This window comes from Protopterus annectens, chromosome 8.part0 (genome assembly GCF_019279795.1).
Source record: "Protopterus annectens isolate FY-2018-M chromosome 8.part0, PAN1.0, whole genome shotgun sequence".
Lineage (NCBI taxonomy): Eukaryota > Metazoa > Chordata > Ceratodontiformes > Protopteridae > Protopterus > Protopterus annectens.
The window spans coordinates 734,621,888-734,648,364 of NC_056741.1; the positions used below are offsets into that span (position 1 = coordinate 734,621,888).

The following is a 26,477-nucleotide window of genomic DNA, read 5'->3' on the forward strand; positions in this document are numbered from 1 at the left end:
AATGTCATCGGTTAGCCATCCGACTACCGGGATTCCAAAAAAACGCAAAGATAAAGACAAAGACAGGCTGCCGAGGTCCAAAACTGCCGACGACGCTTCTCCTAAGTCAGTCGCCAGTTCGCCGGTACTCAGTGAGGTGCTTTTGCAGCCCCTGATACCTGCTACTTCTGATTCGCAAGCCTCTACTGAGACCCATTCGGAGTCCGGTATTCCGTGAGATGTTTCAACTATGGGACCCGCGGATGTCTCTACCTTGGATGGGTCCGGAGCCGCTGTACAGGCACTGACTTCTGAGGGTGTATTCAGGCCTACGGATTTGCATATTAAATTGACTCCTCCTTCATTACTAAGGCCTAAAATCTCGATTCATGTCTAAAAAACTGACGCCCAGGCCACATGCTCAGGCCTCTATGCCTAAAAAACAAATGATAAGAATGGCTGAAGGTCTAATAACTCTAATAAGGGGTAGCCAACCCTCCCCCCTTCTAAGAGGCCTAGGTCTGAGCTTGATTATGAATTATCTGATCAGGATTCTGTTTTTTCTGACTCTTCTGATGACCTGGATTTGTCCTTACCTACTTATGAGGATTCTGATGCAGGGGACTCTATTCCCTCTGCTTTCCCTCCTGAGGATATTTCTTTTGGGGAAACCTTACATACTCTAAGGGAGCATTTCCACTGGGAAAGCCAGGAATTTTCTGATTCAAAAAAGAGGCTTAGGGATTTCCTTCTCCTACCTCAGCATAGGCCTTTGGCTATTCCTCCTGTACTAGACATTGTTGGTGATGCCTTCTCGGAATCCAGTTTGGCCCCTGATTCCCTGCCTCCTGCTCCCAGTAAACCTGACAGATACTACAGGGTCCCTGAGTCCCACAAGTTCCTTTTCAAAAATCCTATTGCAGATCCAGAGACTATTTCACAGGGGCCCAAGGGCATTAAGGCTTCTACTGCTAAAAATTCTACCCCTTCTGATAGAGACTCCAGGGCGCTGAATAGATGGGGTAAAAAGGTTTACACTTCAGCAACCTTGGCCATTAGAGCTTTAAACTGCCAATTTCATATGTTAAAATATCAGCAACATGTTATAGAACTTCTTAAACAGAAAATGATGTTGATTTCTGACTGTGTGGAAAATAAAGACTTACAGGATTTAATGTATTCTGCTGAACAAGTTGGAAAACATACTTTGCAATGTGGTTTTGATTCATTAGAGGCCTCTTGTAGGGCTGCTGTTACTGGGTCTGTGCTTAGAAGGCATACTTGGCTTAAGGAGCAATCTTTGCCTGATCATGTTAAAGCTAAATTGTTGGATGCTCCTTTAAATCAGGACTGCCTGTTTGGCAACAAGGCTGAAGAAGTTCTTAAAAAGATGGAAGATAAAGCTAAATCTATGCAAACAGTTAAAGGTTTTTTACAAGTTCAGCCTCCTAGATTTAGTAGGCACTGGCCCTCTAAGAATTGGTCCTTTCCAGCCCCTTCCAGGTCTTCTCAAGCCAAACCCAGACACAGCAAAAAACCCAGGTTTCAGTCTCAGGGGACTCACAGAACTAAGCAGTGGGGGGCCTCCACTTCCAAGTCTGGGAATAATAAGACTCCCCCCTATGGTAAATGTCTCAATGACTTCATTTTAAAATTTCCAAGCACTTATCTTCTGACTGCCCTTTTGGGGGGAAAGATTGCTCTTCATGCAAAGAACTGGGAACTCATTACCCAGGATAAATGGGTTTTAAATATAGTGTCCCAGGGATACAGATTTCACTTCCACACATTGCCAACACCAAGTGGGTGGCTAGACCTACCCCCAAATCAGTGGGCAGAGGCCCAAAAACAAGTACTTTCTCTCTTAAGCATGGGGGCTATTCAACTGGTACCAGAAGAGGAAAAGGGACAAGGTTTCTACTCGAGACTTTTCCTGGTACCCAGAAAAGACAAATCATGGCATCCTATCCTGGACCTGTCTTCTCTAAACACCTTTCTGGAGATTCCAAAATTCAAGATGCTGACTCTTCACCAATTACTTCCTATGCTAGGCAAAGACACCTGGTTGGTAACACTAGATTTAAAAGAAGCATACCTGCACATCCTAATCAGGGAGTCTTGCAGAAGATACCTACGCTTCACAGCAGGCTACACACACTATCAGTTCTCTGCACTGCCCTTTGGCTTATCTACTGCGCCCAGGGTATTCACAAAGTGCCTAGCTCCAGTTATTGCATTTTTCAGGCAAAGAAGTATTCAAATATACCCATACCTGGATGATTGTCTAATTCAGGCAGAAAGCCAGGACATACTTTTGAATCATCTGGCCTTTTTTTAAAAGGGTTCTAACTTGTCTTGGGTACACCATAAATGACAAGAAATCACAACTGGTAGCCTGTCAACAAATTACATACCTGGGAGCAAGCTTGAATACAACTTCCCAGATGACTTACCTCACACCAGAAAAGCAAATTCATTTGACAACCTACTTCAAACAAGTGGCCACAAAAACCCTGCTATCTGCAAGACAAATACTGTAAGCCTTGGGGTTCATGACCTCCTGCATTCTTCTAATTCCATATGCAAGACTGCATATGAGGAAACTACAGTGGTATCTAAAAAGCCTATGGTGTCAATATTCTCACAGCCTAGAAACAATGATTCCTATCATACCTTGCCTATGCCTAGAGTTCCTTTGGTGGGCAGAGGCCTGCCGCCAAAACAAAGGACTACCTTTCACACCACCCCCTGCCGCCCAAACCCTAACAACAGATGCATCAGACTATGCATGGGTGGCTCATCTGGCAGGGAGGTGCATTCAGGGCAAATGGAACCCAAGTCAAATGCACCTGCATATCAATCAAAAAGAAATGTTAGCTGTACAGAATGCTCTGACAGCCTTCAAGGACTACATTCTTCCAGGACAACTAATGGTAAAGACGGACAAAACCACAGTTGTGTGGTACATAAACAAGCAGGGGGATACATATTCTTACCCCCTCTGCAGACTAGCCATGGCATTATGGAACACAGCCTTGAGCTACCAAGTGCACCTACAAGCTCAATTCCTGCCAGGAAAATTAAATACACTGGCAGACGGACTAAGCAGAAACCTCATGGACCCACACGAGTGGAAACTAGAACCAAGGATTTTCAACATGCTGATAAGCGAATGGGGGGGCCCAGATATAGACCTGTTTGCTTCTCCCCAGAACTACCAATTGGACAAATTTTGCACAAGGACTCCCCACAAACAAGCCTGGAAAGTGGATGCTCTGTCCTTTAGCTGGAAAAACCTATCAGTCTATGCCTTCCCCCCCTCTGCCTCTGCTCTTCAAAGTACTACTAAAAGTCAAACAGGACAAACCAAGGATGATTTTGATGGCTCCAGACTGGCCGCGCCAACACTGGTACCCCCTCCTGCGCAGTGTGTCATGGTTATCTCCATGGCACCTGCCTCAGACTCCTTCCCTGCTGTCTCAGCAGGAGAACCAAATTCTGCACCCTCAGCTTCCAACACTGAACCTTACAGCCTGGCTAATTACTTAAACTTTCCTTTACCATCCCTCAGCTAACCTGTGATGGATGTCATCTTAGAGGCAAGGAGGCCTAGTACTAGAAAATCTTATGCTGAAAAATGGAAAATATTATGTTCCTGGAACCAATCTCAAGGGATATGCACAGTAGCACCCAATTTACCTCAGATTTTACAATACTTAACTGAGATGCTTCACACGAGCCTGTCTTGCAGGGCCTTATAGCTGGCCCTAATGCTATCTAAACTCCTCCTCCCAACCATAGCTTTGGGAATCTACCCAACTGTAATGACTGCAACAGTGAAACACGAAGAACATAGTACAGTTGTGCACACTTACCATAAATGTAGATGTTCGAGTGTATTCACTGTTGCAGTCCTGGTTACCCTCCCTCCTGCCCCCTAACTTCTTTTGGCTAAACCTCTACTTTCCTTTACTATGCTTAAAAGCCTTTTTGGTGTATTTGCTTTTTTGTTGGAGGTATATCTTTGTGCTTTTATGTTTAATTGCTTCCCATTAGGGAGGCACCTGACATCTGGGGCAAGAAAAAACGATGTAATGGCGTTGACTGCATGTTTTATACCCCTGGTGACCTGATGTCATGGAAGAGGGGACAGCAACCGACACAGGACCCAAGACTTTGTTAATCAGGCCAACTGAGGGCAACCTGCAAGCAGATTACCCAAATGTAATGACTGCAACAATGAATACACTTGAACATCTACATTTATGGTAAGTGTACACAACTGTACTTTCTCATTCTTGTCAGACACAACAAGCTGCAGGCAGCTTGGCAGGGACCCTACAAGGTGGTAAGGAAGGTCAGTGATGTTAACTACACAGTAGAACTGCTAGGTAGGAGACAGTGGCACAAATTGTACCATGTTAACATGATGAAACCTTACCATGATAGGGAGGCCCTTGTGCTGAGTATTTGCAGTGGATGACAGGAGGAGTCTGAGGGGGATCTGTTGACTGATCTCCTCAGTGAGACTCAAGCTGACACCTCAGTGGAAGGGGTAGGAATGCCCCAGAAATTATCCCCTACCCAGGTTCAAGAAATCTGAGCAGTGTTACAGGAGTTTGGGGACAAATTCACTGGGAAACCAGGGTGCACCCACCTGGTGCAGCACCATGTGGATACAAGACCCCAAAGGCCTACTAAGCAGGCCCTCTATAGGGTGCCTGAGAGAGTCAAATAGACTCTGAGGGAGGAGATAGAGGAAATGTTGGAACTAGGGGTAATTCAGGAGTCCAGCAGTCCCTGAGCCTCCCCAGTGGTGCTGGTACTAAAGAAGGATGGCAGCACCAGGTTCTGTGTGGACCACAGGAAATAAGTTACACAGAGTCAGAAGCTTACCCCATGCCTAGGACAGATGAAGCCCTAGAGCAGCTGGGTGAGGCTCAGTATCTTATCACCATTGATCTTACCAAGGGTTACTGGCAGGTGCCCTTGACTCCCAGTGCTACAGAGAGGTCAGCCTTTGTGACTCCTTTTGGCTTGTATGAGTTCACAAAGATGCCCTTTGGGATGAAAAATGCCCCAGTGACTTTCCATATGCCAGTAGATTGTATCCTAGCAGGAGCAGGAGATTTTGCCCTTGATTACCTAGAAGATATTGCCATCTACAGCCATTCCTGGCAAGAGCACCTTCAGCATGTCAGGGAGGTACTGGGCAGTCTACAGAGGGCAGGGTTGATCATTAACCCCAGCAAATGTCAGGTGGGTATGGCAGAGGTCTTCTACCTGGGGCATAGAGTGGGGAGTGGTAAGATCAGGCCAGAACCTGCCAAAGTGGAAGCCATTCAGGCATGGCCTGCCCCTGTTGCCAAACAGCAGATGAGGGCATTCTTAGGGAGAGCAGGGTACTACAGAAAGTTTGTCCTTAGTTATAGTACCATAGCTGCTCCCCTCACAGACCTGACAAAGAAAAATAGGCCAGATAAAGTAGTGTGGACCCCAGCATGTTAGCAGGCATTCCAGAAACTTAAAGGAGCTTTGGAAGGACCCCATGTGTTAGCCAGTCCAGATTACAGCAAAGAATTTGTTGTGCAGGTGGATGCTTCAAACCATGGGGTTGGGGCAGTACTTAGCCAGGTTTCCTCAAAGGGAGAAGAGCACCAAATGATATATCTCAGTCGTAGGCTCCAACCCAGGGAGGAATGCTATGCAGCTGAAGAAAAGGAATGCCTAGCCATAGTGTGGGCACTGCAGAAATGTCAGCCTTATCTGTATGGAAGGAAATTCACTGTAGTTACAGATCACAATCCCTTAACATGGCTACATCGAGCCAGCCAGCAAGATGCCAAGTTACTAAGGTGGAGCCTAGGACTGCAAGCATATGATATGACAGTGCAGCACTGCATTGGGGTTAGCAATGCTAACATAGCTGGGCTCTCAAGACAGGGAATGGGGTAAGGTATTCCCAGATAGGATTACTTGAAAAAATAGCTTGAGTTTTTGGGGAGGGGAGAAATGTGACACTGTCAGCCCAGCTATCTGGAATTTTGTAAATAATTCTATGTCATTTGTGAATATTGATATGACTTATACAGAATTGTATGTTATGTACTGAGCTAAGATGTAACCACAGCATACTCTGCTGGAACATAGAAGATTAACTTACAAAACTTCAAGAAAATACTTTTTTTATTTTTTTATTTTATTTGAAATTAAGTACTTTACAATGTGCTGTAAAAGTTAGTTTCAAGGCAGCAAGGAGACAGGATGTCTAGAGCTAGACGTTTTTTCTATTGTCCTAGAGAGAAGTAGTTACTAGGTTTAGAATGTAAAATTGTTTTATTGCTTTATGACTATCTAGCAGCTTCACGTCTGACATATACGTATTTTTAATGCAGAGATGTTAGGTTTCTGTTTAGCCTGGGAACTGAAGTCAGGTGACAAAGAGTGATGTCACCCAAGCTAACCCAGCAGTAATATGTCATATTAATTTAAAAACACTCTCAGAGAGGGAGACTGGGCATTTAGTATTTTGTCTTGGACTTATCAAGAACATCCACCCATTATCACCATCTGCACTTGCCTTGCTAATAGCAAGTAACTAGAGTACAGTAATTTCTCTTAGATATAGATAGGAATATAATAAAGATTAGTTTAGATGTTTTCTATATTTATTTGATACTGCCATGCAATGTTGTTTTAAAATATTTCCTGTGATTTTGAACTCTGAAGTATGGTTGTTTTCTGAGTATTGTCTTGTTCTTTTATTATTTATTATTAAATATATTTAAACCTATCTTTGTGACTGTATTTGTGAGACATATTTAAGCTGTTAGAGTACTTGCATATGTATTTGGTGACACTGTACAGGTCAATCCAATAGCCTTGCTTGGTCATACTACCATTTGGATTAATAGTAACATTACACAGTAGGATTGGACACCCTTTGTAAGGGCCTTATAGTAGCTGATAGGTAAGGGTGGCTGGTGGCAGCTGGTACTACCTTATAGTCTGGGCAGAAGGGTGCATAGCTAGTAAACCTGTGCCAGCCTTTCCTTGGGCAGGGATATGAAACACTGGTTGGACAGAGAGAGTGCTGCAGATCTTAGCCTGGCCACTCGGCGGAGATCTCAAACCTATAGCTATGCCAGTGGAGAGTCTTATTGGGGATCTGGAGAAAGAGGGAGAAACCAGCCCCAGACTGACTGTGATCTCTGAGTGCTTTTAAGGGAAACTGTACTTTACCGTGTGTGTACTTTTCATCCTCCCATTGTGTACATCCCTCACTGTTGCCAGTGGTGAGGATTGAGGCTGCTTGATTACTGGGCCAGTGCGGGGATGTCACACCTTCTTTCATAAACTTAAGAACTGTCTAGTAACAAATCATACCTGTTTCTGCACACAAAATTGTACATTAACAGAGACAAGCATTGCGTGAAAGACACTTATTATACAACAAACTCTCACATGTTCTTCCACCTGCAAAATGCATTTTTCTCTCCAAGAACAAATTAAATAAGTGACCCAGATACTATAAACGTACTGTACTATTTGTCACAGTTTTCCTTCTAATCTTCTCCTCTAGTTTATTGTATACCTAATGCTAACTCACAATCAGCCCTACTCAGTACCGTCAACCGGTTGCAGGCTCCTAAGATCTTAGCTAACTTAGTGTTATTGCTCTCAATGCTTTTGTTTCCATATTGATTTTTTCCCGGAGACACTGCTGAAAATGGGCATCATATGACTATGATCAGTCAGCCTACCTCAGTTACCAAATAAGTAAATAAACAAAAATTAAGAAAACATTTTCTTGGACATAGAAGAGTCAGTTTTGTCCATAGTTCCTATGTGACTCACAGTTGTAACAGCAGTGCCTTTCCTGTAACACCCAAGAAGTATAAATGGCCATGGAATTGGGGTCCTATTGACATTTAGGAGGCTGCAGCCAGCTCTGGGTAAGTTGCAGAAGTCCTGACTCCCCACCAGCTGCCCCTTCAACATAGACACTGAGGTATTAATCTCCCTCCATTTCGTCACATGGTGTGGATAAGGGGATTGTTGAACAGGACTATGTCGTTCCTATTCCAGACTATCCCCAAAACATCAAGACCCTTGCCAGATATCATACCTTGTCAAAAACCTTAGGCAGCGAAGGAGGTGCAGAAACTGAGATCAATAGGGATTTAGGTACTGTATTCTAAATTATTTTTGGTTCCAATGAAATCAGAGCTCTTGTCCCTTTTCTGGATATTTATTCCAAATGAGTCCTTTCACATGGTCACCCTTCAGACTGTTCTTTGTATCTGTCAAAAGGATACTGGATGTGATGCAGTGGTATAAAATGTCTATTTCCATATTTAATAACCAGGCACTCTCAAGTATTTCTCCATTTCTGTTTCAGACCCAACCACCATAGATTTTAAGCCCTGCACTTTGCTATCACTGCAAACTACAGGGTGGTCATGAAGTATATATCTAAGTAATAACGTTTTACATATTGCAAGAGACCAAAGTCTTCCTCTGTTTGGATGACAATCTTTGTGCTGCTTTCACAAGAGATCCGTTGGAGTATCAACATGAACCGATGTTATGGCTGCTGCACTCTGTTGAGGTTCCTGCACTGTCTCCTGTACACCTATTAACCTTCATCCATAGTTCAATAGATGCAAACATTTGCAAAGCCTTCCTACAGGCAGTGCACCATGTCCTGATAGCCGAGCAGCTCACAGCCAAGACATACCTGAGAGACAGTGGACTAATACTTACATTCGTATTTGTGTTGCCACTTGCCAGGTATTGCAGAAGAGAGGGAATTCATGTTAGTCCACTGAAGTCAGTTTCCAGTGAAATCAGTATTATCAAATATATTATCACTTTCACTAAAAAATATTCAAAGCTAAAATCACTGGTCTTTACAGGAGGCACGCCTTCATGACCCCCCCCCCCATACTCATTACTTAAATATAGTGACTCCATTGTTTTGCAAGCATAGGAAGAAGGCAAACACCTTGGAAAAAATCCACAATTCATTTTAGCACTATCTTCTTCTGGCTTTTCCCGGTTAGGGTTCGCCACAGTGGAACACCTGTCTGCTCATGATTGGCAGTGGAGTTTTATGGTTTCAAGTTGCCAGCCTGGCGCCCAACCTTCCACACAAGGCACACACATTTGCACGCACTCATGCCTAAGGCCAATTTAGAGTGTCCAATCCACCTGCAGCATGTCTTTGGGATGTGGGATGAAACTGGAGCACACCCACGTGACCACAGGGAGGACATGCAGACTCTACACAGAAGGCACCCCAGCTGAGAATTGAACCAGATAACCTCTTGCTGTGAGGCAGCAACACTAACCGCTGCACCACTGGGGCCGCCCAATTCATTTTAGCACCCTACTGCTATAAAAAAACTAATCACATATTAAACTAAGAAGTGAAACAAACATATCTAAGCACAGACTCTACCAAAAACTAAATAAACTCAAAATTTACTACAAAACAAATCCAAAGAAGCTGCATTTCTAGTGTTTTTCTTTTTCAGTGAAAGTAGCTTTCTGTGTTATGTTTTCAATGGGAATGTTTTGAGTGAAAGTTGTGTTAATGAAGTGACATAATCCCCTTCAGGGGCACTCAGAATGTAGTGGTCCCAACAAACCTGTCAACTGTCCAAGGGATGCACACATTCTGTGGTGGAATCTACACAGCCAGCTTGTTACCAGGTCACCTCTTCATCTTCAGTACACCCGAGGCTATGACCACTGTGGAGGCCATAGTGGGGTGCCAAGGTAGAGGGATGCAATCCGAGTCCAAACTGCATATTAACGTCTCAGAAGTAAGAGCTGTTTTACACATGCTTCAGTAATTCCAGGATTCTCTACTTGCGTGTTTGTGTGTGTGTGCGGTTGTGGATCAATGTTCTATACAGTTAACAAACAAAGAAATGAATACATTAATAAGTAAGTAAGCAAGTAAGTAAGACGTAAATAACTGAATACTGAAGACTATAACAACAGAATTTTCTGTATGTTACAGGATGACACAAAATATGAATGTGTTTCCAGGAATGAAATTAACATTTCTTACAGAAAGATCAAGTTGTTTTTGGAGGATTCATTGTACCAAGGGGCTAACAACGAGGAAATGTTTAACTTTCTTAATGTTGACCATCCTACCATCCCTATGGCTTTTGATATTCCAAAAACACACAAGGATGTTTTTGAACCCCCATACAGGTTGATCATATCTGGTCAGAATGGTATAACTTACCCTTTGGGTGTTTTTATTGATCATACAGTAAGGAACGTTTTGGCTCCCATTGACCACATTTTGGTTGATTCATGGGATTTTTTGCGGAGGATCAAGAGAGACTATTATGATAAGGACGTCAGTTTCTCTACAATAGATGTGGTTGATTTATTCACTTCTATACCTCATGATAAGGGATTAGAGTTTTTTTATGAGGTTTTGGTAGAGAAAACTAGTTTAAGTAACACTATGATTAATTTCATTACTGAACTTATGGAAGTGATTCTTAAAAATAATTTTTTTAGTTTTGGTGGAGAATTCTTTTGACAAACAAAAGGGGTGGCAATGGGTAACAGCTGTGCCCCTTTATTTGCCAATCTTGTTATGTACAGGTGGGAAACAATTTTCGTTTTTAAACCACCCTACAATGAACATTGGTTAGTATATCTAAGGTTTCTTGATGACCTTTTTATTTTATGGAAAGGGGGTGAAATACACGAAAAATTTCTTGACTTTTTAAATGGATTATGTGATTATTTTAAATTCACTGGGAATAGTGGGAACTCCCATATTAACTATTTAGATGTTAGAATAACTAAGGATGTGAGATCCAATTGTTTTGAATCGTGTACATAGAAAACCAACATTTTCTAATGATTATCTTGAATTTACAAGTAGCCGTCCAACCTTTGTAAAGAGGAACATTGTAAAGGGACAAATGGTCTGTGTAGCTAGAATGTGTTCAAAATTAGACCTGGTTAGGTCAGAAATGGAACTGGTAGCTAGTATGTTTAGAGCTAGGGTTACCCTTCAGATTTTATTAACAATATTAGGGACCAAGTGTTTGGTGAATGGGGTACTAGGTTCAAGCCACTTCTTGGTGATGAGGAAGGTATTGTTAACCAAACCCCTAGTCAAGATAAGGATTTTACACAGACGATGGTGTTAACATATGGGGAAACTTCACTAGGAGTTAAAAACATTATTAAAAATAATTGGGTAATGTTTAAAGGGAATACAGAACTATTGAAAGTCTTAGGAGACAAGCCTTTTTTTACATATAGGGGTAATAGAAATCTAAAAAATTTATTGGAAAACCAAATCCCGGACAAGAAAGGTTATAAAAAAAGAAACTGTTAAGTGTGGGGCTTGTGAATACTGTAAATTCATAATTGAAACTCCATCAGTGGAACTTGGGCCCTACAAGATTGTTGTCAACTTTGTTGCAGGTTCTTGCACCACCACGGGTTTGGTGTACCTTGCTGTTTGTCAGGCCTGTGGATATTTTTAAGTAGGGAAAACAGAAAGAAAACTGAATAGGAGAATTTATGAACACATGGACAGTATTTTAAGGAAGGACGATAACAATGCCCTTTATAAACATATTGTCAGCTACCCGGACCACCGTTTTCGGTTTGGGATTTTGGAGGTTGCGGCCAAGAATATCAGGGGAGGTGACTGGGCCAACCAACTGCTTATAGCAGAAGTAAGATGGCAACTTAGACTGAATGCCACTGTAGTTCCGGAGATTAACGAGCATATTAGTTTAAAGCCCGAACTGAGGTATCAGGTAACTAAACTTTGAAACAGCCTAGTGGCTTCTATTTTTAATATTTTTAACATTTTTAATATTTTTTTATTATTAGTTTGCACCCGAAACAATGTAATAACATCTTCCATCATTCCAACACAATCATATTTGTTTCAGTATACATATTATTTGTTTTAATATACATATTATATATACTATGTTTTAAGTTTTGAGTGATTTGTAGACTTTTAAGTGAAATTCTTATTTGTCATAGTATCTTTTAGCTTTGAATAACACTATCACTTTAATTTAGGGTTGTTTCATTTAATTGATGGCAGTTTTTTTATATAAAAAGGTTAATTGCACAAGTATTGACTTTTTCTGATGAAGTCTATTGAAGAAAGTGCTTGACCTGTTGTGTTCCAAATGGATTTTACATTGTGATTTTTTGTGGATTACATTTGCGAGTTGTGACCTGTGGATTAATAAACTTGTTTTTTCAACTGCGGTCATAGGTCATTGGCTCTAGGAGTGGATTTTAGTTTTTTAAGACGCAAATAACTGTTCCGGATATGGCACTGGACAATATGAGTGCAGAGGTTCCTAACAGAGATTTGTATTCCAAAGTCCTTAGATAGATAGATAGCTATTTTAAGCCAGCAGTCTCTAACCTTTTTTGCACCAAGGACTGGTTTCATGTAATACAATTTCCACTGACCAGCCATTGTGTGCACATACTAAAATATAATAAAGTGCATAATATTTATTTATTTGATATTTGTTTACCAGGGAGGTTCGACTGGACTAGAATTCCATTTTCAGCAGAGACCTGGGGAGAAAAGCACCAAAGTACAATAAAAAGACAGTTGGCAGTAATTACCAAAAAAGGTGTACATTCTGCTTAACAGCATAACACTGATCGACTGTGGTTGAGAGATATGTAAACCTAATGGCAACCTTATTGACTTTCTGAGTTTATAAGAGCGACTACCTTCTGGATTTAAGTATATTTGCTTTTTATAAGAGCGACTACCTTCTGGATTTAAGTATATTTGCTTTTTTTTTACTGGAAATAGCTTCTGTTGCTTACTTTAAACTAGCCTGAACTGTTTTTTTTCTGATTACTGCATTTATTTTTAAATCTGCACTTAAAGTTACATTTAGTCGAATTTAATCGAAAGTTTGCTTGTTTGTTTGTTTAATTTAACTGTGGAGGCTGCCCACTAAAGTGTGCTAGCCTGTGTAACTAATTTATCACTGTCTCTGCATTTTCTGTGTATTTCTACAAAAAAAAAAAAACAAAAAAATAATCCTTGTTTTCCCGCCTTTCTTGACTAGTTTAGACCAGTATACAGGCATTGCTGTATTCTGGGCTGTGGTGTAGTTCCTGTGTTGTCCATTACCTTACTTGGATAGAAGGAAGTTTCTTTGCTCACCAGTGGGAGTGGGGAGCCTTGAGCAGCCTACCTGTCCTTGGGGGAAGTGACCTCAGCACAAGAAGCTGTAGTAATTGGTTGTTTGGGACCATTCCTAGCTCTTTTGTAGTTCACTGCTTAAAATCCGCCTTTGCACGGCTTTGTGCGCATAGCGCAGCGCCGGTTAAACTTTTTCTGGCTCCGCCAAGTCTGCTCTTCAATTTTTCCGTTAGAACTGTTCTACTTGCAATCTAAACAGCTTATACTCTATCTGAAAAGCTCAGCACTTGCTCCTAAAGCATTTTTATACAGGTAAAGCACTCTTAAACAAAAGAAAGTACTTCATTCACCTAAATTCTGTTGAGTACACATCTCCTTATAGGTCCTTTCTGACTCAGTTACACAGCAATCTTTTTCACTATTTCTAGCATGTCGAAGGGTCAGTTGCTGGCGTCCTCTCCTGTTCAGCTGGTGAATCTGGGAATCTTGAGGCAATGTTACAATTGCCTCATGTACACAGACAACCCTCTCTTCCTCCCAACAAATACAAATATATGCGAGAGATGCAACTATATAGCCAAACTGGAGGCTGAGCTCTCTCAATTCAGTACTGGCAAGACCAGTCAGGAGGAGAAGGCAACCACGCACACCACAAACCCAGTCTCACATAGAACTATCACAACAGCAAACCAAACACATAAACACACAAAAACATACTGGAGGCGCTGATTAAAATCTACCAAAACAACAGAGGCCTCCAAAGCAGACACCCAAGCAACCACCACCTCAAGACATAGCACATGCAACACATAGTTCACAAAGTCAGTGTGCTAAACAGTCACAGCCCTTAAGGCCAAACAACATGCCAGACACACTTGTAATAGGTGACTCCATAGTCAGACACACTGACGTCCCGCTCACCAGACTGAACAAGGAAAAGGTCACAGTAAGCTGCCTGTCGGGAGCTAGAATCCGCCACATAACACAAGCACTCAGGTCACTCCACAGCAAGTACAAATATGACTCAGTCATTGTACATGCCGGTGTGAACGACCTGAGATGTACCTCCCTGGACTACATGAGAAGAGACATAGAAGAGCTCTCTAATTATGTAGCCCAGGCCGGTATGACCCTGACCCTGAGCAGCATCTTACCCTCACCAAGAATGATGCCACAGTACAAAGACAAAATGATCAGTTTTAACAATTGGCTTAATTACTGGTGTCATTCTAAGGGGATCCAATGTCTGTCTGCTTGGGATGACATGCTTGACAAGCCACGCTGCTTCGCAAGGGATGGCTTGCACCTGTCACCCCTGGGCTTCCGGATATTGGCCAAGGCTCTTGCCACCCCCATAGTGCCTTTTTTAGGCAAGGCTCAAATGACAAACCTACCTCCCTAGAAAACACAAGTGGAAAAAACTAAGGGTAATGCTGCTCAATGCCAGAAGTCTAAACCTCAAGATGCACGCCTCAAGCCCTCCTCAGTATGGAGAACATCGATGTCTGTGCGGTGACTGAAACCTGGTTCAAGGCTCCTGAGAGCACCCCAGCACTATCAGGTTTTACCTCATATCATGCTTTCCGGCCCCAAATCTTGGACCGAACCACAAAAGAAGGGGGAGTATCCATTTTCATCAAAGATACCCACACCTCCAGGTTAGTGGCAACGCACGAAGCATCGGAGACTATCCAGGTGCAACTAACCATAGGCAAAACTGCCTTACAGTTTGTAGCATGCTACAGACCACCCTCTCAAACTCAGGAACCCCACACAGCCTTCCTGAAGACACTGGAGAGTATGAATGTCTCTCCAAATACCATCATTTTGGGAGACTTCAACTACCCAAACATAGACTGGGAACATTACTCAAGCCCCAACACCCTAGCCCAAAGGTTCCTAGAATTCATAAACTCAAATGCAATGGAACAACTAGTCACCATTCCCACAAGAGGAGACAATATACTAGACCTGATCATCACAAACATGGGGACAAAATGCTCCACACTGGAAGTATATCCCTCTTTGGTAAGATCAGACCATAAATTAATCTCACTGGAAATCCACATCCCGCCCCCACCCCTGCACAAAAGACCACAGTGAAGAACTTCTCAAAAGCAAACTTCACACTTTTTAAGACTGAAGTGGTATCCTTCAAGGCCCCTGGGCCAGTGGAAACCACAACCCACACTGCTGAATCCTTTGCAAATGCCTTCTATGGGTACCTTCAAGAATGCATGGATCATGCAATCCCAAATAAAACCAAGACCCATTCCCCCAAAGGCAGGCGCCCAGTCTGGTGGACCCCAGCCATAAACAAACTTTACAACAGGAGGAGGAAGCTACTACATGACAGAGCAAAATCCCTAAAAGGGAAGGCGTCTCTGATTAGTACTAGCAAAAAACTACGATCACTCATAAAATCATCCAAGGCCAACTTTGAGAGAAAAATCGCAAAAGACACAAAAGACAATCACAAGGCCTTCTTTAGCTATGTTAGAAACCTGGGTGGAAACTCCCAGATATGCTCAGAGTTAGTCCAAAATTACACAAAATACACTGAACCCACTGACATTGCCAACATTCTGGCAGACAGGTTCAGTGCAAATTCCAAAAGGAGAAATAACTATCCCAGCAGAGTGTAGCCTCCCTAACATCTCAGATGCCCAGGTGAGAGCCGCCTCTCTAAAGCTAAAACACAGCATCAATGGGACCGGATGGTGTCCCGGCTGTGTGCTACATGAACTCAAGAGGAACTAAACCCACACATAAGGCTGCTGTTTAATCTTAGCCTTACTACAGGATACGCACCAAAGAGTGGCGACGGCAACAGTGGTCCCACTTCACAAAGGCGGTGCTTCTACGGACCCTGAAATTACCGCCCATAAGCTTGACGAGCCTGGTCTGCAAAGCTATGGAGAGGATCATTATGGAACTCATAAACAAAGACATTGGGGACCTACAGACATTGGATCCTACCCAATTTGGCTTTGTCAAGGGCAGATCCTGCCTTTTGAACTTGGTCGACTTTTTGAAACAGTCACTAAGGCCATTGATGAGGGTAAGGCAGTTCACACAGCCTACCTTGACCTTGCAAAAGCCTTTGACACAATACCCCACTCGGGCATCATAGACAAACTCACCAGCTTAAATGTAAACCCATATGTCACAAGATGGGTTGCAAACTGGCTCAAGGACAGAACCCACAGGGTCAGAGTTGCTGGAGCTATGTCAGACTCTAAGCCAGTCACAAGCGGTGTCCCACAGGGCTCAGTCCTGGGACCCCTCTTGTTCGGCATTTATTTTTCCGAGGTACAGGCAAACATAGGAGGATTGTGGCTGACAAAGTTCGCAGATGACTGCAAACTGGGCACCATAATTGATACTCCAGCGGACACAAACATCCTTCAGAGAGGCCTCATAGAAACGGATAATTGGTGCCAGAGCCATGGCCTTAAGCTGAACGCCAAAAATGTATAGTCATACCCTTTGGGAAAAACAAGGTACCGACAAATTACCACATAGGCGGTAATCCATTAAGCACGGAAGAGGTAATCAGGGACCTAGGGACCCAGGTTGACAGTAACCTCTCATTTGACACTCACATTGCCAAAGTGGTTAGGAAGACCTTCTATATTGCCCACCTTATCATGAAGGGTTTCACATCTAGATCAAGAGAGGTCATTGTGCCCCTGTACTCTTCTCTTATCAGGCCAATGATTGAGTACAATGCCCCATTTGGGATGTATCTCACCTGACACCTGCAGCAGTTGGAAAGACCCCAAAAGTTCCTCACCAAGAGGATAAAGGGTCTTAAACATATGTCATATGCTGCCCGACTGAAGAAACTCCAGCTCTATTCAGTCGCATACCGCCTACTCAGAGGTGATCTGTGCCTGACGTACAAGGCCATGTCCAATCCTGAATTAATGGACATGCTCCACCTCAGAAAATCCAAATCCATCAGAGCTACGAGAACAAGTGACTTAAACCTCAACACAGAAATAAATAGGACGTGCTGGAGGGACAGATTCATAACCCAGAGGCTCCCTACACTCTGGAACAGAATCCCAGTCCATGTTAGGCAGAGCTCCTCACTGACTCTATTCAAGAGAAATCTCGACGAGTGGATGGGAGATCGTAGGTTTACTCCGGGGGTCATCTCTGTGTCACTACTAGACAGAGGCATAGTAAACTAAACCCTAAAAGGGCGTAGTATTCTCATCCTAAGGGGTGGCGTAAGCCACATACACTCTGGCTAGGCTTATAAATGCCTTAGGGCAGATAGCCTAATACGAACCTATGAACCTATGAACCTAATATTTAAAATCTGTCCCTTGTATTTGTGGTTCTGTCCAGATTTATTGTACGAAAGGTTGAGTGGTATGGTCGAGAGGTACACAAACCTCATTGCTGCTGCCAGGGATCACTCACACTCTTCACTCTCTCTCTCTCTCTCTCTCTCACTCTCTCACACACACACACACACACACACACACACACACACACACACACACACACACACACACACACACAGTCTCTTCTTCTTTCATGAATGCATTCACTCACACAAGATCACTCTCACTCTTTCTCTCTCAGTCTCTCACACACACACAGTCTCTTTTGCTTTTGTGTACGCATTTACTCACACATGCAGACAGAAACATACAAACACACACACACACACACACACACACACACACACACACACACACACACACACACACACACACACACACACACACACTTTTTTTGGTTTCCTTGACTTTTATTTTACACTCGTTAAACAGCAAAAGCACTGCTTAGCGAGTGTAAAATAATGGCTTGATTGATCTCACTGTCATACACACACAGTCTCTTTTTCTTTTACACACACACATGCATTCTGCTTTCATGCATGTATTCGCTCACACACGCAGACGGACAAATAAACACACTCTTACACATACATACACACATTCAGTTTTTCATTTCACTTTGTGCCTGGTGGCTTGGTACCAAATGATCCTTGGTCCGGTACCGTCCATGGCCTGGTGGTTGGGGACCACTGTTCTAAACCTCAAGTATACTTCAAAGAATTTTTCCTCAGGTAGGTTGCAAATGCTGGAAGTGTACTCCCTATAGAGTACTGTGTCAGAAATATTGGGTAAGCAAATCACTGTAACTAAGGAAATGATTCTTTTGAGCTGGTTTAGCGGATCAGAATTGCCTTTGCATAGAAAGATCTTATTAAACTTAATGCTATTGACTGCCAAAAAAGCAATTACTAAAAAATGGAAATCAAAACGTAAACCAGCTGTAACTGAAATATTGAATATTGTTAAAGAGATAAAAGAACTGGAAATGGGACCTTTAGAAAAGGGAAAGAGCAAATTACATAGAAAGAAATGGAACATATAGGAACCAAGCACACAGAAAAAGATGTTCAGGAGCAAAAGGAGTGAGGCTTAATGGAAGGCTGGAATTGAGAAATTCATGTAATGTTAGAACTAATGACAGCTGTTACAGAGAAAGAGAAGATGTATTTAGTGTATAATACATGACGAGTCTTTAATATGGTTTGCTTTCTTTTCTGTTAATGTATGTCCAATGTCTTAACTGATAATAAAAAAGGAAAGAAAAAAAAAAAAAGAGTCAGGGGCAAGTCAAAAAATAATGGGGGAAGGGACAAAGGTGCAAAGTCACACTAGTGTGACAGAGTGGAGGAGCAGATAGCCTGCGAAGGTTTCACCTGCTAAACTTTTTAATGCTGGAGACATCAGTCCTAAAAAGCTGTGTCTAATGAGCCTCACATAACAGATCTGTTGTTGTCATTAGTATCCATACATTTTATTTTTTATGTCTTTAATCCTTGCAGTTTCTTCTGTAGCTGCTGAAACAGTTAGTGCAGCTTTTCTCCTTTCCAGTGTTACTTTATTTTTTATTTGTATTTATTTTATTCATTTGTTAGCCCCGTATGCTAAACTAACATACAAAAAAACGTTTGGGCAGCAGCGGTAAATAGGACTGCATGCTGAACACAGAAGGGCACAGCTGGCATAAAGCTATCTAATCTGTTGGTTAGGAAGTACAAACCTGAAATTTATATTTTCTGCCCACAAGGTGGCAGCACCAAATCACATATGTTTGTAAACAAAGGAAGTGATTTGAGCACAATTCAAATAGTAGAAGAGAGGAGCTTAAAAGGATTTAGACACAACATGCTGGATATATGTGACAATATGTGTCTTGTGCATCTGGCTTCATGGCCAATGGAAGGCTAAGGTAAATATGTAGCTAGCTATGCTGATTTAGCAGAATCAACTATGCACACAACACAGTAGTTATCCTTAACTGCATTATATTTACAAAGAAAACATGATGTATGGCTCTAATGCATGCTGTTCAACAAAATACTAACGGTGTGTCAGACACAATGTCTGTGCAACAGAAAGGCATACATAAGGCACCATTATTTAATAGTGGATGTTGATGACATACAGTTAACAAGGAAGAAGAGTTGAGAATTCAGGCCAAGGTAATCCAGTCGTAGGAATAAGATTTTTTTCCCTGCAGGCTGTAGTGAACATGTGCTTTAGCAATATTTAATTTTCCTAAATAAAAAAAGCATAGTTTTGGAGCATCTACTGAAATTTAGGTGCACTGGGAACTGAAATCCACATTCCAAAGACCCACCTCTGATTTTTCCTTTTTGTGATTTCTTCAGCAGGTTTAGCTAATGCGTGTGACACAGGTGATGGTGATGCTGACAGCAGAAGGAAGCCGCAACAGAAATCCCAGACACAGGTAATCCACCTATGAAAAACTATTAGATCTTGTGTAATAGAAAGAATTCAATACACTAGCATGACTAACATGACAATATGTAAGTGTGTGTGTGTGTGTGTGTGTGTACACACACACACCCAAGCAATAATGCCCACCGGCGTCAGGCCTCTACACCACTGGAAGGGTGGTATTTCCATAATAACACTACCCTGGAGGGCATTATTGCATTTAGAGAATGGGCTGTCTGTAAAATTGTCGCGTTTTACTTATTTTTTATTAATATATTATTTTTTTGTATATTTTTGAGTAAAATAGTTCCTCGGCCTAATGTCTCATACTTGCTGCAGTATATGTTAATGGTGTTGGAGGAAGCATTTTACATCTAAAATATAACATTTAAAAAAGTATCCAGGTGTTTACTTTATTTTTTGGTCCTTTACTCTTAAAACATTTGGTTTGTTGCCAGTCATTGGAGACTGACGTTACTAAATAATGACATACATTTGAGTTTCAGACTTTTATTTCCTGCAAAAAAATCATGCTGTCTTCAGCTGAAGGGTCCAGAGGTATGCAAACCTCTTTACTGCTGCTGTTAACAGTGGTTGATCTCACTCACTAACTCTGTCTTACACACACACTCCTCTGCTTCAGAAAATGCATGTCAACACACATTTGTAACAGCAACATTTACATGTTCCTATTTTGAGCCTTTATCTGCTGTTTATTTTAGGCTTATCCAGATATCTTGAGCTAAGAGGTTAAGAGTTACTCCTTGAAGGCTGTTAAGCCAAAGTGCTAGAGAGATGAATACATTTTGTGGGCCAGTAGCTTGTCGTTTTACTTTACTGCATTTTTTTTATTTTGTAGTTTTGTTTACCCTGCTGAAGAATTTTCATTCTCCAATCAGGGTGCGATCTACAGGTTACCATTCTTTAACTGTGTGTGTGTGTGTGTGTGTGTGTGTGTGTGTGTGTACATGGAATACATAGGAGTTTGGTGCCGGATGCTTGACATGTTTTGAACTGTAGGTTTAAAGAATAAGTTTTGCTTTGATTGCTGAAGCCATGAGTCACAGACTGAATCGCCCAATTCTACAGTCCAAAATATTTTGTGGATTACACAAACCAGATATAAATTCCATTTATTCATTTTTCTTTATTTCTATATGTTAGTATTTCCCATGGACTTCAGTGAGCTACATATGCCTGAGTTTTCACTGAATAGGTGTTCAGCTAGGTTTTTATAAGTTTATTAGAGTATCATGAATGGTTTTCTCTGATAGAAGTTTTAACATGTTTTTACTTTCTGTTTTTTGTAGTGACATTTTATTTTGTTTGCTGCATTATTTAGTAGTTCATTAAGGATTATGCTAAGACATGTTGTTAGTGCTGTTGTTTCTTTTATTTAGTATATTTTTAGTAAGCTTAGATAGTTAGAATTGGATCCATTTTACCAGTAATGCTCCTTTCAGCCCAGCTAATTTCACTTACTGTCTCAATGTTTTTTATTCATTTATTTTAACTTTTTACATTAAAAAAATAACTTGCTTTCTAAATAATTGATTGAGGTGCATAGCAGTGCATGTGTGAGTATCGTATGAGTGTAGTGGACAAATTTATCTTTTGCTAGTTTGTTTTACATTGGTGGCATTAATGAATATGTTGCTTTTATGTAGGTGCTGATTAATGCACAGTATTTTTTATTTTTATACAGTGGCTAGGTATTCAGCTAAAAATAATGATTTGTACTTAAATACAAAATATGTATTTGGATTTGTATGTGTCCATGTTCTCTGAAATTAGGTAAAAAATCTCATGTTAATTAATACTTCTAATGAGTGGTACATGTTTCTGAATACTCAAAATAGTAGTGATTGGAAAATGTGGCCTTGTTTCAGTTTCTCCTTTTCTGATTAACCTTAAATTTGGATTTAGGAGAATTGATTTAAATGGGCTAACATGTTTTTGAGAGTAACATTGCCTCTGTGTTGTATGTATAGTGTGTAAACTTTTATTTTACTTTTTAGTAAGTAGTAAATGTGGCAGATTTAGAAATGAACATACTGTGGTATAAGGACTTATTTTGTGGTATCCCTGATGTTCATCGTGTTACCCTGCTGCAGTCATCACACTTGGGTAATCCTGCCGTCAGGCGGTCCCGCAGTCGGCCCGAATTCCAAAGTCTTGGTCCGGTGTCGGTTGCTGTCGCTTCTTCCCTGACGTCAGTGCACCAGGGGTATATAAGAGGCATCCAGCGCCATTTTCTTCAGTCTTTCTTGCCGCGCGGTGCCCGAAACAGAAGCAGTTTGCAAGTGCCGGTCGGCCGACACCTGAGATTTTCGATTTGAATTTCAGTCCGAAGTTTTCAATAAAGCTAAGTACCCCATTGGGGAACATTTTCTTGCCTCAGTCCAATGTCAGAAAAAGTTAACAATTGCATTTCTTGTGGGAAGCAAATACCTCATAAGGACTTCCATTCCTATTGTATTCCTTGCCCTAGGCCCAGACCACGACGTCACAGGTTGTCGGTTTTGCACTAGGTTTAATAAACGAACTATCAAATGCCGTTTTGACTTCGCACGGCATTACTTTGGTAGGAAATTTAATTATATCATGCCGTCAGAGCAGCCGACGACCGCCATTCATAAAAAACGCAAGGATAAGGACAGGCAGCCTAGGAATAAGCCAGACCCCGAGGCCTCAGCTGGGCCTGTCGCCGGTTCTCCGGTTTTCAGTGAGGCACCTATGCAGCCCCTGACGACTGCAGAACTGGAACCCCAGACAGCTGCGGATTCCCAAGCAGAGTCTACTAGGCCGACGCAGCCATCTACCGACACCGGAGCAGAACTAGACACCGGTGCAGAGGAAACACCTTTGGTTGCAGAAGGTGTCTTCAGACCGACTACACTCACCATTAAATCTTATGCTAAGCTTAAAACTCCTTTAAAACCTAAGAAAACTGTTTATCAGTCTACAGTTCAAGGCCCCATGCCTAAGAAACAGATGCTTAAGATGGCTGAAGATTTGATTACCCTTATCAGGGGTTCCCATCCCCCTCCTGATAAAAGACCAAGACAAGAGGAGGATTATGCATCCTCTGACCAGGTTTCTCTCTCCTCAGATTCTTCTGAGGAACAGGATTACACTTTCCCACCTTATGAGGATTCTGATGCTGAAGACTACGCCTTTGGGGAAACTTTACATACCATGAGGGAACATTTCCACTGGGATGGCCAGGATTACTCAGATTTTAAGAAAAGGCTCCGAGAGTTCCTTTTATTACCCCAGCACAGACCTCTTGCTATCCCTCCTGTTTTAGATATTGTGGATGATGTTTACTTGGAGTCTAGTTTAATCTACCTCCTGCTCCAGCCAAACCAGACAGATACTACAGAGTACCTGGCTCACACAAATTCCTTTATAAAAGCCCTGTAGCTGACCCAGAAACTATTTCCCAGGGTCCTAAGGGAGCAAAAGCTTCTATGGCTAAAAATCATATGCCCTCTGAAAGGGATTCCAGAGCCCTAGATAGATGGGGAAAGAAAATATACACCTCAGCAACTCTGGCTATGAGAGCATTAAATTGCAAGTTTCACATGTTGAAATATCAACAATTCCTGATGTCTCAGTTAAAACAAAAAATGAGCACACATTCAGAACAGCCTGAATTCAAGGAAATGCAGGATCTGTTGCATGCAGCTGAACAGGTGGGCAAGCATACTTTACAATGCGGATTTGATTCATTGAAAGCTTCCTGTAGAGCAGCTGTTACTGGCTCTGTCATACGTAGACATGCTTGGTTAAAAGAACAAACCCTCCCTAACCATGTTAAAGCAAAATTATTAGATGCACCTTTACAACAGGATGTATTATTTGGTGTCAAAGCAGAAGAGGTTTTAAAGAAAATGGAGGATAAGGCAAAGTCTATGCAAACGGTCAAGGATTTTTTGCAGGTACAACCCCCTCGTTTCAGCAGAAATTGGCCAACAAAAAATGGTCCTTTCCAGCTTCAGACAGAACACAGAGGGGAAAATACAGACACCCAAGGGGCAGAGGTCAGTCACAGAGCCCTTACAAACCTCGCCAATGGGGTTCTGCTACCCAGAAAGGAGGAGAAGACAGGCCCCAAGCTAGCAGAAGACAGACACAATGACTCTATCCTCAAACTACCAAGCAAATCTCTCCTGGCAACTCCCTTGGGAGGAAAACTAGCATTTTTTGCAGACAACTGGCACATCATCACAAAAGACAAATGGGTTCTAAACATTGTCTCTCAAGGATAAAGATTCCACTTTCATACCTTACCAAGGATCAAAGGAATGCCAAGCCTGCCACCAAATCAATGGGCAGAGGCACAAAAAGAAATTACAGCTCTCATGAACATGAGAGCCATTCAACAGGTACCTACACAGGAGCAAGGGCAAGGATTTTACTCAAGACTCTTCTTAGTCCCAAGAAAGGACAAAGCATGGAGACCCATTCTGAATCTTTCAATTCTGAACACCTATCTGCAAGTACCAAAATTCAAGATGCTAACACTACAGCAGCTTCTTCCCATGCTGGGTAAGAATGCTTGGCTAGTCACTTTGGACCTCAAGGAGGCATACCTGCATGTCCCTATCAGACAAAATTGCAAAAAATACCTCAGTTTTATTGCAGGTTCAACCCATTATCAATTCTCTGCACTGCCCTTTGGCTTATCTACTGCGCCCAGGGTCTTCACAAAATGCCTGGCACCAGTAATTGCATACTGCAGACAAAGAGGAATTCAAATATACCCATACCTGGACGACTGCCTTATTCAAGCAGAAAGCAAGGACATTCTTTTAAAGCATCTGGCATTTGTCAGACACCTTCTAAGTTGCCTTGAGTACACAGTACACGAAAAGAAATCAAAACTAGTGCCCCCACAAAACATAATATTCCTGGGTGCCAGCTTGAATACAACGGCCCAGATGGCTTATCTCACGCCAGACAAGCATCAACAGCTGTTTCAATATTTCAAAATAATGGCAACAAAGACCCAACTCCCTGCAAGAAAAATTCTGCAGGCCTTGGGATTCATGGCATCTTGCATACTACTAATACCATTTGCAAAACTGCATATGAGGAAATTACAATGGTACCTGAAAAGTGTATGGACTCAGCACAGCCACAGCTTGGAAACAATGATACCACTCATTCCCTGTCTTCAACAGGAGTTTCTATGGTGGGCACAGGCATGTCACCTCAACAAGGGTCAGCCTTTCACCTTACCCACAGCCAGGCAAACTATGACAACAGATGCATCAGACTGTGCCTGGGGAGCACGCATGGCAGGACAGTGCATTCAGGGCAAATGGACTACAGATCAGAGACACCTGCATATCAATCAGAAAGAAATGCTAGCAGTGCAGAATGCCCTAACAGCTTTCAAGGACCTTCTACACCCAGGACAACTACTAATAAAGACAGACAATACCACAGTTATGTGGTACATAAACAAGCAAGGGGGCACACATTCCTACCCTCTATGCAGGCAAGCAATGACCTTGTGGAACACTGCACTGTCTTACCAGGTTCAATTACAAGCACAATTCCTGCCAGGAAAGAAAAACACATTGGCAGACGACCTAAGCAGAAACATCATGGATCCACAGGAATGGAAACTAGATCCACAAGTATTTGCAATGATAGTTCAAAAATGGGACGCCCAGACATAGATCTGTTTGCAAGCCCCCACAACCACCAACTTTAAAAATTTTGCACAAGGACCTTCCATCCACTAGCTTGGAAAGTGGACGCCCTCTCATTCAGTTGGAAAACATTAACAGTGTATGCCTTCCCTCCACTGCCTCTTCTAGCAAAGGTACTGCTGAAAGTCAGATTAGAGAGGCCACAAATGATTCTCGTTGCACCAGACTGGCCACGCCAGCATTGGTATCCAATTTTAAGGAACATGGCCCACGGCCCACCATGGATTTTGCCACAAATTCCTCACCTGCTCACCCAGCGAGACAGTCTGATTCTACCCAGCCAGCTCAAGACTTTAAACATGGCTGCATGGCAAATTACCTAAACAACCAGCTGACACCTTTATCCAAAGCTGTTATGGATGTCATTCTGGTGGCCAGGAGGCCCAGCACCAGGAAAGCCTATTCAGACAAATGGAAAAGATTTTGCGCCTGGAACCAGGCTAAAGGCCTAAATCCCCTGGAGCCAAACATCCCTCAGATTCTACAATATTTAACTGAGATGTTACACAAAGGACTTTCCTTTTCATCTGTTAAAATCCACACCTGAGCAATTGCAGCTCATTACAGCACGGATCCTCCTTTATTTTCACATCCACTCCTAAGACAGTACCTCAGAGGGGCTAAGAACTTAAGACCGCCAAGGAGAGCTCCAACACCTACTTGGGATCTCAACTTTGTTCTGGAAAAGCTTACACTGCCACCCTTTGAACCAGCTTTTTCAGCTGATTTAAAATTTCTTTCATGGCAAACTGCCCTACTACTAGCAATAACCTCAGATAGAAGAGTCTCAGAGCTACAGGCACTAAT

The 26,477-nt window shown here is 42.1% G+C and overlaps 1 protein-coding gene across 4 annotated transcripts in view; it reads left to right on the plus strand.

Moving 5' to 3' along the window:
- Positions 1-26,477, plus strand: part of LOC122809006 (membrane-associated guanylate kinase, WW and PDZ domain-containing protein 3-like) — a 1,354,602-nt gene that overhangs the window by 997,580 nt on the left and 330,545 nt on the right. For 3 of the 4 annotated variants that reach the window (XM_044080191.1, XM_044080193.1, XM_044080194.1), the window contains exon 12: positions 19,875-19,954. In XM_044080191.1, coding sequence (XP_043936126.1) covers positions 19,875-19,954 — 80 coding nt within the window. The remainder of the gene's footprint in view (positions 1-19,874; positions 19,955-26,477) is intronic. The other variant, XM_044080192.1, reaches the window with a different exon arrangement.